The sequence below is a fragment of the Bombus affinis genome, chromosome 10 (genome assembly GCF_024516045.1).
Source record: "Bombus affinis isolate iyBomAffi1 chromosome 10, iyBomAffi1.2, whole genome shotgun sequence".
Classification (NCBI taxonomy): Eukaryota; Metazoa; Arthropoda; class Insecta; order Hymenoptera; family Apidae; genus Bombus; species Bombus affinis.
In genome coordinates, this window is record NC_066353.1 from 7,420,413 (window position 1) to 7,434,594 (window position 14,182).

General features: G+C 39.1%; 1 protein-coding gene across 2 annotated transcripts in view; it reads left to right on the forward strand.

Annotated features, from left to right (window-relative positions):
* Nucleotides 1-10,472, forward strand: part of LOC126921404 (inhibitory POU protein) — a 62,220-nt gene extending 51,748 nt beyond the window's left edge. For both annotated transcript variants that reach the window (XM_050732966.1, XM_050732969.1), the window contains exon 5: nt 1,489-10,472. In XM_050732966.1, the coding sequence (XP_050588923.1) occupies nt 1,489-2,253 (765 nt within the window). In that variant the 3' untranslated portion in view covers nt 2,254-10,472. The remainder of the gene's footprint in view (nt 1-1,488) is intronic.
* The last annotated feature ends 3,710 nt before the right edge of the window (nt 10,473-14,182 follow it).

Below are 14,182 nucleotides of genomic sequence, written 5' to 3' on the forward strand. Positions count from 1 at the left end.
ACGCGAACAGAATATACGCGTCAGATAATACGCATATCGATCTTCGACGATTTCAATCTTTTTTTGACTCGCGATCGGCCTCGATCCTCGGTCCTACCCGTCAGAGGGTTCATCGGCGTCATCCTCTCTCTCCATTGCCCGACCAAACCCTGCTACAAAACTCTTATCGTTTTCCACGTGCTACGACGGAGCGTTGAGACGCCGAATCATCGTGCACACGACCCTAGACAGCGAGCGTCAGAGAGCATGGGGCCTTTCGTCGGCATCCCGTCGAACTACAACATCCGCGACTCTTAGAAACCCGGTAGTCCCTAAAAGTATCACCACTCAGAGTCGCTAAAGCTACTCGAGTCTAAATCCTGATGACGCATTTACGATTTCTGCTATCGGCAATACGATACTCTTGGGAATGAATGGATACCGCGCGATAGATCGACCTTGACAGGTGCAACTCTCCTCTGCAGAGGAGTCGACGTTAACGCGTACGTATTAACGTACGTGTTTATCGGTTTAACGAAAAGGTGGAAATTGCACATGACGGATATTGAGATACGTAGCTTTGAGAAAACAAAGAACGCAAGCAGTACCTGACGCGGCGTCACTTTCTACGGGAAAAAATATGAAGGGAGCTCATAAATAATTTGTAAGGGGTCGCGCACACTGCGCTCGCGACGACGCGACGCGACGACCATGGCACGTGCTGCATAATTGTGCGTGCTAGTTTGTACACGTTCTCTCTTCATCTCCGTGTCCTCGTCCCTTTCCATCCCTCGTAGCCCCCGTTGGTTTCATTCATTCCTTCCTTTTAACAATGTTAATTGGTAGAATCGCGTAACCACGTTACCGTACAATTTCTGCTCAAAGATCTTGATTTTTAAACAGCTGTGGTCGTGCCGCCCTCTCGCGCTCGAAATATTTTACGAGCCGAGTTCGATTCATTTTTCACAACTGCTGGTTTAAGTTACGTTGTTACGATTATTGATTTTGCGTGATTATGAAATTTGTACGCCTATAAAAGAAAGCTTGGAATATTTTATCGTATGGCTGCTAGTAATTAGAACGCGATTCTTTCATCCTTGAACGTTTCACTTTTGTTAACGAACGTTATAAAATAATGTAAATACGTACAAGATACTCGTTTAGTTTTATACAGGTATAACGAGATTTCATATCGAACGTTGGACAAATTGTTAGTTCGTATCGCGGTATATTTGTTACAAATATTTCGACCGTTATAATATCCGACCGTTACCATTAACCGATACGTTTTCCAACTATTCGCTTAATTTCTTGTTCCTGTTGCACAGCGGTAAATCATATCACAGTGGAATTATACATACTTAAAATTCTCATTATTCGACGTTCGAGTAGCACAGGTCGATCTCGTTTTACAAAATATCCAATCGAAAAGCAAGAAGCGTACGAAACGTATTAACTTAACCGACACCACGCTTTACGAGTAAAAAATACGGAAATTATATTTTACAGATGAGCCATCCAGGAATGGAGAGTCTGGACATGCTGGATCCAGCAAACTCGATGACCACGTTGACGCCAATGTCAGAGAATACCGGCGGTGGACCAGGTCATCATGCTGGAATTCATGGTCCCTCGGTTTACGGGGGTATGAACGGAATGATGGGCCATCATCATCATCACGGAAACTTGGGCGGCGGCGGAGGCAGCGTACCACATCCGGCTCATCATCACCCGGCGATGGCGGCGGCAGCAGCAGCGGCCGCGGCCGCGGGTCTTCATCCAGATGCAGACACGGATCCACGAGAGTTGGAAGCGTTCGCGGAAAGGTTCAAACAGAGACGCATCAAGCTGGGCGTGACGCAAGCCGATGTCGGGAAAGCTTTGGCAAATTTAAAGTTACCAGGCGTTGGAGCGCTATCTCAATCCACGATATGTCGATTCGAGTCGCTCACGTTATCGCATAACAACATGATCGCGCTGAAGCCGATCTTGCAAGCGTGGCTGGAAGAAGCAGAGGCCCAGGCGAAGAACAAGAGACGAGATCCCGACGCGCCGTCGGTGTTACCAGCCGGCGAGAAGAAGAGAAAGAGAACGAGTATAGCCGCGCCCGAGAAACGTTCTCTCGAAGCGTATTTCGCTGTGCAACCACGGCCGTCCGGCGAGAAGATCGCCGCGATCGCGGAGAAGCTGGATCTGAAAAAGAACGTGGTTAGAGTTTGGTTTTGCAACCAACGGCAGAAGCAGAAGCGCATGAAATTCGCGGCTCAACATTGACCCGAGGGTGGCTTGTGACAGCAAAACTGACCGTATCAGTTGCCCAGTCTCGAGCCTAAACCAGAACCCTTGACCGAGTTTCAGGGATGGCCGTAAACATAAACGGACAATATAAGAGCACGAAAGACGCGATCGCTGTAGGAATGGAATTATGTACATACGTACAATCATAACCAGCAGTTGGATTTAAACGTAGTACGTACTAACTGTTCTACGTGGTTGCTGATGCTGGAGTCATTGGAATTGGAAGTGATGCGCGTACGACTTCTCGGTTTCAAGCGGATCGCAAACGTATTAGCTCGATGCTGCGGCCAAATAAGAGTAAGCGATAGTCAGACTGTCACAGGCTTTATGCGAAATATATTACGGTCATTGCGCGCGCGCGTGTGACGTTCTCGACGCGTCTCCAGTCTCCCGGCGAATTTTCCACCGGAACCGACGATGCTTGACGAATCGATTCACGAGCCTCTTCCCTCTTCACTTTGCCATTTTAACTTATTCGTAACTTTACGCTACCATTCTAATTACGATGAATAACAGATTCGCAAATTGTCGTTCGAATGTTTACTGGTTTACAATTTTCCTGTTGTCGATACGCGGAACAAAATTAATAGTTGGAATTAACAATAATTAATTCGTCGCTAAACCGATCTTTCGATTATAGCGTTAAGTTAAGAAACGTACTTTTCTCTTCTATATAAAGATTCAAGTATATTCGAATCGATATCATTTATCGTTGCTTTAAGTTCTACTGTTCGAAGCGCGAGGATTAAAATCATCGTGTTGTCCACTTTTTGATTCTAAAGCAAAAGTTGGAACCACGTGATTCGAAAATAAAGAAAATCTTACTACGTACGCGGTTCCAGTCGATGTTTAGTTGAGAGAGGGTTGAACGCCAGATCCGCCGACGTAATCGATGAAAATTCACCAACTTGATAAAAGTACCTAATAAGGATCGCTGACGTTACATGCTATATACTGAAAATGTGCTACATGTTGCATAAGAATATCGTATAAAATGACATAAAAGAACCCTTACGGAATCTCTAGATCAAATCATCTGTAAAGTGAGATAGAATTTGTGAAGCATATCAGCTACGATCGCGATAAAACAGTTTACGAGCGTACCCCACCTTTAGACCAACTTCCGTAGACTGGAAATCAGGTTCGAAGGTTACCGAATTTAGCGTATATCTAAAGTCATATTTTCCAATTGTTCATAACCTCATAAAACAATATTTTCTAACTTGATAAAATTTTGTGCCTTCGAATTTTCTATATTTTGCGTCGAAGATCTCCATCGATAAACGTATTAAAGATCAGCTGTGTGAGACTATAAACTGTTTATCGAAATGACATATACGAAATATAATTTGATTAAGTGCTTCCAAAAATATCAAAATATATTTCTCTAAGTACCTATATGAATAAATAATCGTACAGAAACGGATTGCAAAATAATTTATACTTTACGTTCGTACACGTAACTAATTCTAATTTATAAAATTTGTAAAATATGTATTTGTAAAATTAGAGAGGCCAGGAAACATTTGAATTTTGAATTCTGATTTCTGTCATAACGAGACAAAAGAAGAGGAAGAGGATTGTTCGCGAACGGGCAAGAGTCAATCACAACGAAAACCAAATAGCCGAATAATCATCGATGCGTCTTGAAAAGTACAATTCGAAACATAAAATATAAAAGTACGTATTGTTATAAAATCGACGCGCGAGTACGTCGTGCCGAACAAATAAGTGATATTAATCCTAATGAAGACACTCGCAATATGTAGTCACAATCAGTGCAGTGTAAAAAGTGAAGAGCTAGAGCAAGAGAGAGAAAGAGGTATGTGTGTGTGATAATGATAAAAGTAAGAGTGAAACGTCGATACGCTCGATTTTGGAACGAATTCTTTCATTTCCACGAATCGCTGTCTGTGTACGTAACGTTGCGTTTACGTTGCTCAAAGAAATAAAAATAAATCGCTGCGTGATCGATTTAAATTTCTGTTTTACAAAAAGAAGATTTTCCGATCGAATAAAATATACAGTGAAATATAGTTGAAAGTTTCTAAAGAATTTTTAGCCTTTGTTTGTGTCTACGATACATGTCGAATCTAAATATCGTCAATATCGATATTACGTATTTATTTAATTAATACGTAATATTTGCAACGTTATACCTTTTACAAAACATATTGGTAATCAATTTTTCCTGTCTCGTTTACGATATTTAGATACTTTATCGGGATGTTCGTTAATCGTATCTGTGTAGAATTTTCATGTATTTCTATCGCAAAAGGATATGCGGATTTGGCTGCAACGATGATTCGTTCCAGGGCAGTGTATCGATTAGTAAAATGCGCGAAAACGAGGATGGAAGAATGAACGGAGATGAAAAACCAAGACGATGCGATGAGTGAAAGGGGAAAAAGGGATTAACAGGATGTATTACGTAGTGATATTGGACAATCAGTGAAAAGACTGTATCATATCATATTGAAGCAATACCGTAGTATTAGTCGACGAATAAACTTTATTTATATCGCTCGTGATGAACCGCGCGTTTCCTGTGCATCGACGAAAGTTACTTGTAAAGGAAACAAAAAGAAAGGGCATAGAAAAGGAGAAAAAGAAAAGAGATAAGGTAAAATGCCAAAAAAGCGACGTCGTTCGGTTAAATTCACCTCCAGACAAATCAATATAATATGTATTAAAATGCAATATTTTCGATGATAGAACAGCATGATTCCAAGCGTAGTTATAATAAACAACGAGACTCCGTGTGACATCGGAAGCGCGGTTGATCGCACAACGAAAACTGAGAAATTGATATCCCTCGGTTCTTGAAAAACTGCTCGCTGTATTTCACGACCGCGGCGCGGGTGCGATTATATTTTTGTTTCCTGACCGATTTCGCTGTCCCTTGCTGCGGCAACGAAACTCGCTAAAACGTGAGTTTCGAAAACAAAAACGAAAAAAAAAAAAAAGGACGAAATCCTCGTACAACTGTGCACGCCAGAGCCGATCACGAGTCGATCGATCGAGAGCCGAATTAAACGGCGTCGAGGAACGATCGAGGAAAGTAGGAAAACGCGGATGTCAATGTACCGAGTGCGTGATCAGGCTCGAATTGCCGCGTGCACCGAGCAATACCGCGAGGATGTTCGGCGATAACAGCGATATGTCATTGTAATAGTTAAAATATAAGCGGAAGGATAGTAGTAATTTTTAAATTGTACATACGTAAGAGGATAGGTATTTTCTAGAAGAATAATAGTCTATTGCCGTTCTACTAGGTAATGGAGAAAAAAGAAGATTTTAGTGCAATATAGAGTTTAACGACACTAATTATCATTACGATTATTATATTCGTTATTGCTCGTTATTTTGTCTCTAACTCTCTCTCTTTCTGTCTCTCTTTCTGTCTCTCTTTCTGTCTCTGTCTCTGTCCCTGTCTCTCTCTCTCTTTCTCACATTCACTCGCTCACTCTCTCTTTCTCTCGCTCATTCATTCGCTCATTCACTCACTCACTCACTCACTCACTCGCTCGCTCATTCTTTCTCTTTCTCTCTGACTCGATTTGGCCAACATTGTCACGCCTGTCGTACATTTCACAGATACACACGTTCAGACGCATCGTTCCATTTACATATACTCGGAAGATACTATACGTTCCACCAGTCGAACTTTACTTTCGCGCGTATTCCGAATAACGGTGTAACGACGTGTCGCGTCGCGTCGCGTGTCGTCGACGACAGAAAGCGTCGTGTATTCGGGCAAACAGCTCTGAAAAAGGGACCGGTTTATCACTGGGAAACTATTCCAATTCCACGAGTATCGTTTCGAATCAGGCGGACAATCGCAGAGTCTGTCGTAGGTAGTTTCATTCGCGTCTATCGACCTGTCTGTTTCCTTCGAAAATTACAGTGTTTCCCCTGTGCACAATTCCCAGTGTACAATTACTGTGATGCTTCGGAGTATGTCGATATCGTTTTATTTAGTTCGAGGCCGGATAAGTACGTAAAGGCTGACGAGGTAACCGAATTAAGCGTTCGGGGCGCGACGCGTCAACGTTTTGTTGATCTCTCTGTCGTTCCAAGGAACGCGCGATGTGATACCGATAAATCTGTAAGTATATATTATATATATTATTTATTTATTTATTGTCGCATCGACTAATAGTCATTAAATTTGTAAGTATTTCAAAGACTTTTTTACACACGGTTATCGCCGATATGTAAACATGCAACAGCAGATAGATACTCGTCGGACACTTACAAAGCTTGTAAATTCGTAAGGTTGGATGGTATGCTCGTTTATTTTCCTATCTATATATTTATATTCATATATTTTCAATTCTGTGTATTTTAAATTCATTGGAAAATTATCAGAGAAGATAAAAAGGCGAGTTCCAATTATTAGCGCTTGTCGAGACGAGGAGACTCGGGGCCGTATACCGTACACAGCATTCCAATCGAGAATTAGAGAATCCAGGTACTTTGTACAGCCCTGAATAAACTTTCGTCATTTATCTTCCGATTTTTCTCTTAATCCAGCAACGAATCAATTCTATTCTAACGTTCGAACAATGTATTTACTTAGCAAGGAATAAAACGTTCGATTCGCTGCGGCATTTTTCAACGAGGAAAAAATGATTAAATTTCGTAATTTTTGATTTCGTTTGAAAAGGTTTCAACGTCGCTTGACGTAGACTCGGTAGAATACGATGGAAGGAAACGAACCAACATTTGACGCTAGCAACGATAATTCATAGCGCAGAGAACGTGCGAACTCGTATACCATTCTTTCGAGTGTTAGATTCTTTTTCTTTAAGTATTTTTTCAGAAAATTCCTATCGTTAGTCGATCCGGCGAACGAACGACTGAAAAGGGCACGGTCCAACCTACTTGTGTAACGAGTAACGATCATCATCCAGAAGTCTTTCTACTTTCACTCCCCTCTGTCTCCGATTAACGATTAAACACGACACGATTCAAACAGCTCGCTCGATAATTTCTCTCGCGCCGACGTACCGGATCGTTCGCACAGAGACGAGAATCTTTTACAAGACGACGCGTTCTGTAGACATTAAAGACAGGGTAACAAGTCATATCGCAATATGCTTTTAAACAGTTATTATTATACATAGTAACGCTATGTACATCTAGGAGCCTTGCTGTTTGGCGCGAGTAGGTATACATATGTGCCGTGAACATTTTTCCCCGTGAGATTCTCAACGATCTTTAAGAAAATAAACGAAAAAAGAAAAAAAGGAGGAAAATCGCGTACCTATTTAAAACGAAACGAGGAGAGGTTTTAGTCTGCGGTATTTTCCATACGTGTATATAAAATCGTCGAACAAAGAACGAAAGCAATCTCCGAATCTTACGAATCGATAAGAAATTTACGTTTTATGTTATTTACGAAGGAAACGACGACGTCGCAAAGACGACGTTGGTCGATATAAAATAAAAGTTGGTCATTAGCCGGGTTTGGTGGCACTGTAAACTCTAAACTCTAAACTGTGAACTATAAACTGTAAACAGTAAACGATTTACTTCGCTGTCATCCTTTGATATCGTCCTTTCGATTATACAATTTACAAACCTAAGAAACTCGAAACCTCTTTTTCGTCTAAGTACTCTGCGTGCCAAGTTGTACTTCGAAGTAACGTTTACAAAGTCCTAAATAAAAAGCTACGTTATACTGAGATGCATGTACAATCCGGTATGTTCTCCGATTTAACGATATAAGGAGCAAGCAAACGTTCTCCAACTTTTTACTCGTGGATAAATCGCGCGAACCTTGTGTACATATGTCTGTGTACATTTACAATAATTACAAACGTAATCATATCGCGTGCGTGGGATGATTTATCGAAGATTGTCGGATTGGCTATATTTCTTTGAGGCAATTTGAATATATACATATATATATATATATATATATAAAAGTTGGCAATAAACATTTGAAAGTTTGAAGAGAAAGGGTTCTATTCGAGTGAAATTAAAAATGTTACTATTATCTTAAATTCTTAGAATCTCTATACGATGGAATCGCAAGCTATGGTTGTCTCCGTCGCTCAAGTTGCGGAAAAAATTTTGTTAATCGAGATAAAATTATCAAAAGTTCCCCTGTTACAAGAACGATAGTTAATTAAAATTTTAAATTACCCATTTTTACTATTTGTTTTCTTCCTTAGTTCCATGTAAAATTTGTCTAAATATTAAGTAAAAATTGTTATACTTACGGTATAGGCCAATGTTAAATAAAGATTACGGAACAAACTAAAGTTTGCCTTGCCTGAAAAACCAATAACGGTATTTAAGCCGATGTTTATCGAAAAAGTTTACACAATTTGCGTGAATCATCCGATGCTGACATTACGTATACTCGATTCGCATTTTCAAAAGGCTAAGAGTGCGAGACAATGAGAAGAGAACCGTCAAAGTGGTCGCGTATACCTACATGCGTAAAAGATCGAAGATTCTTGTGTATATAATATACATATTACATATACGTGCGTCGTTTCTTTATTTTTCAAATGGTCGGCTGCAACAGCGACTATCGTTTCGAGTGCTTAATCGAGAACTACGTATGTATAACCAAAAAAGTATTACGTTGACACGTATACAGCTATAAAAGAAAGGTTTGTATAAAATATAAAGGATTAACAGAACTAATTAGTATAAATAATTACTATCGACAATTAGATTGAATGTTCATACTAAATCTAAAGAAGCCAAAATGAATTGTTAAACTTTCAATCTTACTCATAGGTGTATGCGTGATCAGTGATTTATTTATTCTACTTTTCTTGTTTCCGCGTTAACAGATTTATTTTGACGGCGAATGGAATAATTATGGAAATGCGACTTCGATTCGATTAACGCGGTCTATCTATCTTGAAATGAAAAAATAGGTACTCTTTGAAAAATGTATTACTTTGTAGAAATATAAAGGAACTTTTTCACGGTTCCCGCGTTTCGAGACTAAAAATTTATTTCCGAGATAAAGCCTTCGTATTGTTTTTGTAAACGATATCGTATAATTAAAAGACGAAACAAAGGCATTGTTTCATACCACGTAATAAAACATCCCACCTTACGTATCATATCGAAGAAAACTCACATCTACCTGCATAGGTTGTATAGACGGATCACGAATTATACACACAGTTCGGATTTGTGTTTTATCTTTACGCATACATGGAAAACAGAGAATTTTCTTTGTCGTGGTTGGAAAAGTTTCGTTAACGGGATCATTTTTACGAATTCATTGTACAGAGAACCGACAGAATTTGGTCTGAAGCGATATAATTCTGTAAGATATGACAAAGTCTAGCAAGAATGTACTGTAAAAGTATCCGAACACCATTTATGAGTAAGAACATGAACGATGAACGATATAATAATATAATAAAGACATATCATAAAAGTATTAGTTTAATTACCTGATATTGTAGAATTTCTATGTAAATATGTTGCGTGCAACTTGGAACAACGTTCTAAGTTTCAAGGCGATGCGATGTAAAGTTGACGAATTATTTGAGACGACTAGTAAAACGACCGGTTAGTTTTTCATATCGTTCGTTTAATTTGTGTAAAGCTTTCCATTAGGTACGTATTCGTTGTAGACACATTTATGAATTTGTATATAATCAAGAACGTAAATGTCCTTTGTAAATTGTTATGTAATAATTGATCCACTAGTTAAATTCTATTCGCTTTCGAGTATCTATACTCTATACCTACTGTATGTCGATTTAATTGATAGCGCATTCTGTCGTAAGAAAGAATTGTTCGTGTCGTTTCATGGCATAGAGAATCTTTGTAAACATCTGTCGATTCACAGTGTACGATAGCTCCTACGAATTTTTCATTTAGGATGCGACGAACGATGGAAATTATTCACACCTTTGAAACAAATAAAGCGAGTCAGCGAAACGAATTGTAGATTACGCGTAAAGACGAAGCTTCGCGAGGTAAAACCATTTCTTTAAACGATTAAACTATAACGAAGAACAATGTTCTTTAAAATACACCAAATTGCGCGCAATGTACGACAAAAGAAAGGAAAACGATTTTCCTCCATACTGTACATATCATGTGCCATAACTCTCATTTACTATACTTTGTGTCCAACTTTGTTCCAAGTACCTACTTAATTATAAATATTATAGTATAATAAAATAAACCTTGATGTTATTGATAAATTTGTATCTTTTTACCCTTCTTGATTTTTCCCTATCAAAACGACCAAATAATTATCATAATATTATCCGCTTAATTTTTATCGAACGATCGACTATATCAAAAATTGTTCCATCTGCTACCAAATGTCTAACATCGAGGATTCTTGCAGTGCCTATCGATGTGCGACAGAAATTCCAAACGATAGGGTACGAAACATACAGGTTTCCAATTAATTTACGAACAGTGCATGAGTGTACACCTATCAACTTGAAGCTACGCTTGATCGAATTATGATTTATTAATTGATATTTTTCTAAAATAGCAAACATAATTGAAAAGAAACGAACGGGAAGAGAAAGATCGACAGGACAAATTTATCTGAAAATTTCAACAGCGGATAGGTAATTTTTAATTGATCTTATCACAAACAGCCAAGTTAAGCGCCTTAATTGATAATAAGCACTTGGTAAGATTTCTTTTCGATTCTACGATCGTCGATTGTCGCTGTCATTTTCCTACACATCCGGTGCGAGCTTTCTTTACAGAATCTGTGCTTCTTCGTGTATCAAGGGTACACGTACCTATCAGTCTAAAGTTTTCGTCTCGCTGCCTTAAACGTACTATTGTACTTTTTGTTTATACGAATAAACAACAGTTTGGAGCGTGATAATAGAATCTCGTAGCGTGTTTCTATAGAAGGAATATAGACGCAGATGTGTGGCGTCGCGTGTCGTGTCACTATCAAGTATTGTGTGGAATTATAAATGTATAACATGAACACGAATAGACCGTTAAAAAGATTATTTATCCAAATCAGGAAATCGCACTTCAAAACATATATAGCGTAGCTTTTCATAAAATGGCTAATGGGTAGTATCCTAGCGATGTACGATACATATCGATGGTTTTCGTGACTTTGTCCTAAACCAAAACATACACCCTATTAACGACCCCTTATTAATTAGGTTAATGCAATCCTCTTGATTTTTCACAAATAGGTCGTACAAAATTATTTTTACGATTTGTAGCTATCTCTCTTTTCCGTATTTTTTTCCATAGTTATCTGATTATAGAGATAGGTAGGCAATATACTGGCATACATTAATTTCCTTAAATTTTTATGAACATTTTATCGCATTCCGATCTTAAGTACGAACAGAATAAGATTGCTTCAATCTCGATTTCAGAATATTGGCCCAGTCGCGCGATAAAACGATCGAAGAAACTGGACTTTTTAAATTCAATCCTTACTTTCAATCATAACGGTGTAATATTAATATTCAGAATGTGCAACATTTGCTCGTGATAATTCAGACTTATTTATTTAACAGGAATATACTTTCGAAGCAGGACGCAATTAACGTCACATAAAACGAACAATTAACTTGCAAATTGCGAAATTCATTTATAGAATTTTACTCGCTTTGATGTCGAACTCGTTATACAAGTTAACTCACCAGCACTGATATAATTTATAACTTACAACTCATAACTTATAAGATTGCAGAAATAATATTAGCTGGATCAGGGCTAAAATCGATAATTTCCGAGGAAATCAAAGCTCATCAAATTTCTCATATTTATACGAATTAATATATTTGTTATATCGTAAATAACAAATAGAAGCAAACTTTTCTATCGCAACGGCATTTTGCCTTCTACTTTAAAATCTCGCGTTAAGCAAATTTTCAAGAGTTTGCTCGCAACGAAAATGAAAGAGCCGAGTATCGTGAACAAAGTCGAAGCATCGAGCCGTAACAAATAAGCGATCCTTAGGTGCACTTGCATTGCACGCAACAACCTGTCGTACATATGTGCGATAGGTACAGTGTCGGAAGAGAACTTGAGAAGGAAAAAGCCGCGAGGGAAACGAGTTTATAGTATCTGCTGATTAATTGGTACAGCATGTAAACATCGTTCGGTACCTAAGGCTTGTTTGCTTGTGTAAACACCGCGTATAAGGATGGAGGAGTATATGGGGTCGTTCAATACGCGAACAAGCCTACGCTGACACGACACACTCCTGCACTCACGATTCACGATCAGGCTTGAACATGTGGCAGACGTGCCTAACCCATGTAGCCTTTGTGTTACAAATCATGTTTATATTATCGCTACACTTGTGCGGTTCTAACGGGTGCACTATGCGCGCACTCGTTCTCGGTGACCCAATAGCCTGGGGAAAACAGCCAATTTACCTTCCGGCTCCATTTGATTAGTTTAATTTTTCGATCCGTTCGTTCCAGATCAACGGTCATTCGAAAGTATGTACCTATTGACTTTCTATCAATTTTTCTGTGTCTCGATTTAAAAAGATTATTATATTCGAATATCGGCAAGATTCTGACAGATTTTTCCTGTCTGTGCCGCGAGTGGCTTAATTTAGCAGAATTTAGTTTAGCAGAAAAAGTTTACACGGCCGATCAGTCGTTTAATACGTCAATACTCGTCGATATCCAGAATTAGAAGGAAATTCGTTCGTTTTTGTGTAATTACGGTACAACGATCACGCTATAGATTATCGATGTTGCCATTATATTGTAATACGTAATTCATTCTCCATACTTCAACGGATTCGAAAGGGTTTTTGAGCAATGTCTGTAGTAATCGGAATAAGTTTTACTGGCTTCTTACTAATTTTTATCTATACGTACGTGTCTACGTCGATTTGGGAGGACACGGTATACAAATTTTCAGGTACTGACGATTGAAGCGTCGAATAGTTTATTTCGCGTGATCCATCTACAAAGAGAATCGATTATTGGCAATCGTGAGATGTAATCGCTATTGTAAAAATGAGAAAAATTACGTTAATACATTGATTGACATAACATCGATATCGATGTAACCCGTGATTCTTGTAATAATAATTTAGGGAATGACGCGTCGAATACGTATCGGATGTAATACAGCTAAATGATTTCGGATAGCAATAACGATAATGCTCGTTTATAAAATAACAAATTCCACGAGATAACGAAAGAGGGAAAAACCGCAACTTCCGCGAAGAGAAGAAAGAACTTGGCGTTTGAAAATTTTCCGTTTTCCAATGCCTTCCAAGCATTCTCCGATCTCGTAAAACAACCTCGTGACATCGCATGCGGAAGAACGAAAGAGAAAAGAAAAGAAGCGAGCGAAGCAAGAAGAATAAACTCGGTAGTTGTAAGTTTGAAGTTTCCAAGAATACCAGCCGTTACACCGCGATATCATCATAGGAGTTATTGCGATACAATGACCATCTCATGAATGATGCACCGGTCGTGGAATTATCAAAGTTATGTGACATTGTTCGACCGCGTGGCTCGCCATCGCCGTACGAAGAGCTTTGTGACACGCAAAATTGACCAAGGGGACAGCGCTGAGAGAACGATATGACCGGAAGAATGGACAATGCGAAGCGGAAATAAGAAAAATCGGGCGCAAGGGCGGGAGAGAAAAGGCTGGAAAGACCAAGGAACCGAGTAAAAATGGAACAGAGGAAAAAGAAAGGAACGAAAGGAGGGAAATAAAGAAAGAAAGGAGAAAAAAAGCGGGAGGAAGAAGAGGCAAATATTCAAGATGTCGTGACAGTGAGAGGTTGTATACGGTATAGTACGAGGCCGGTGCAGCAGATATAACGGGCACGACGCGACGCAGGAGTTGCCGACGCGAGACTGCGAGACCCGAGCTATGTTGGTGAATTATACATGATACAGAACACAATCACCCCTCTCGACCCTCCTAACTCGCC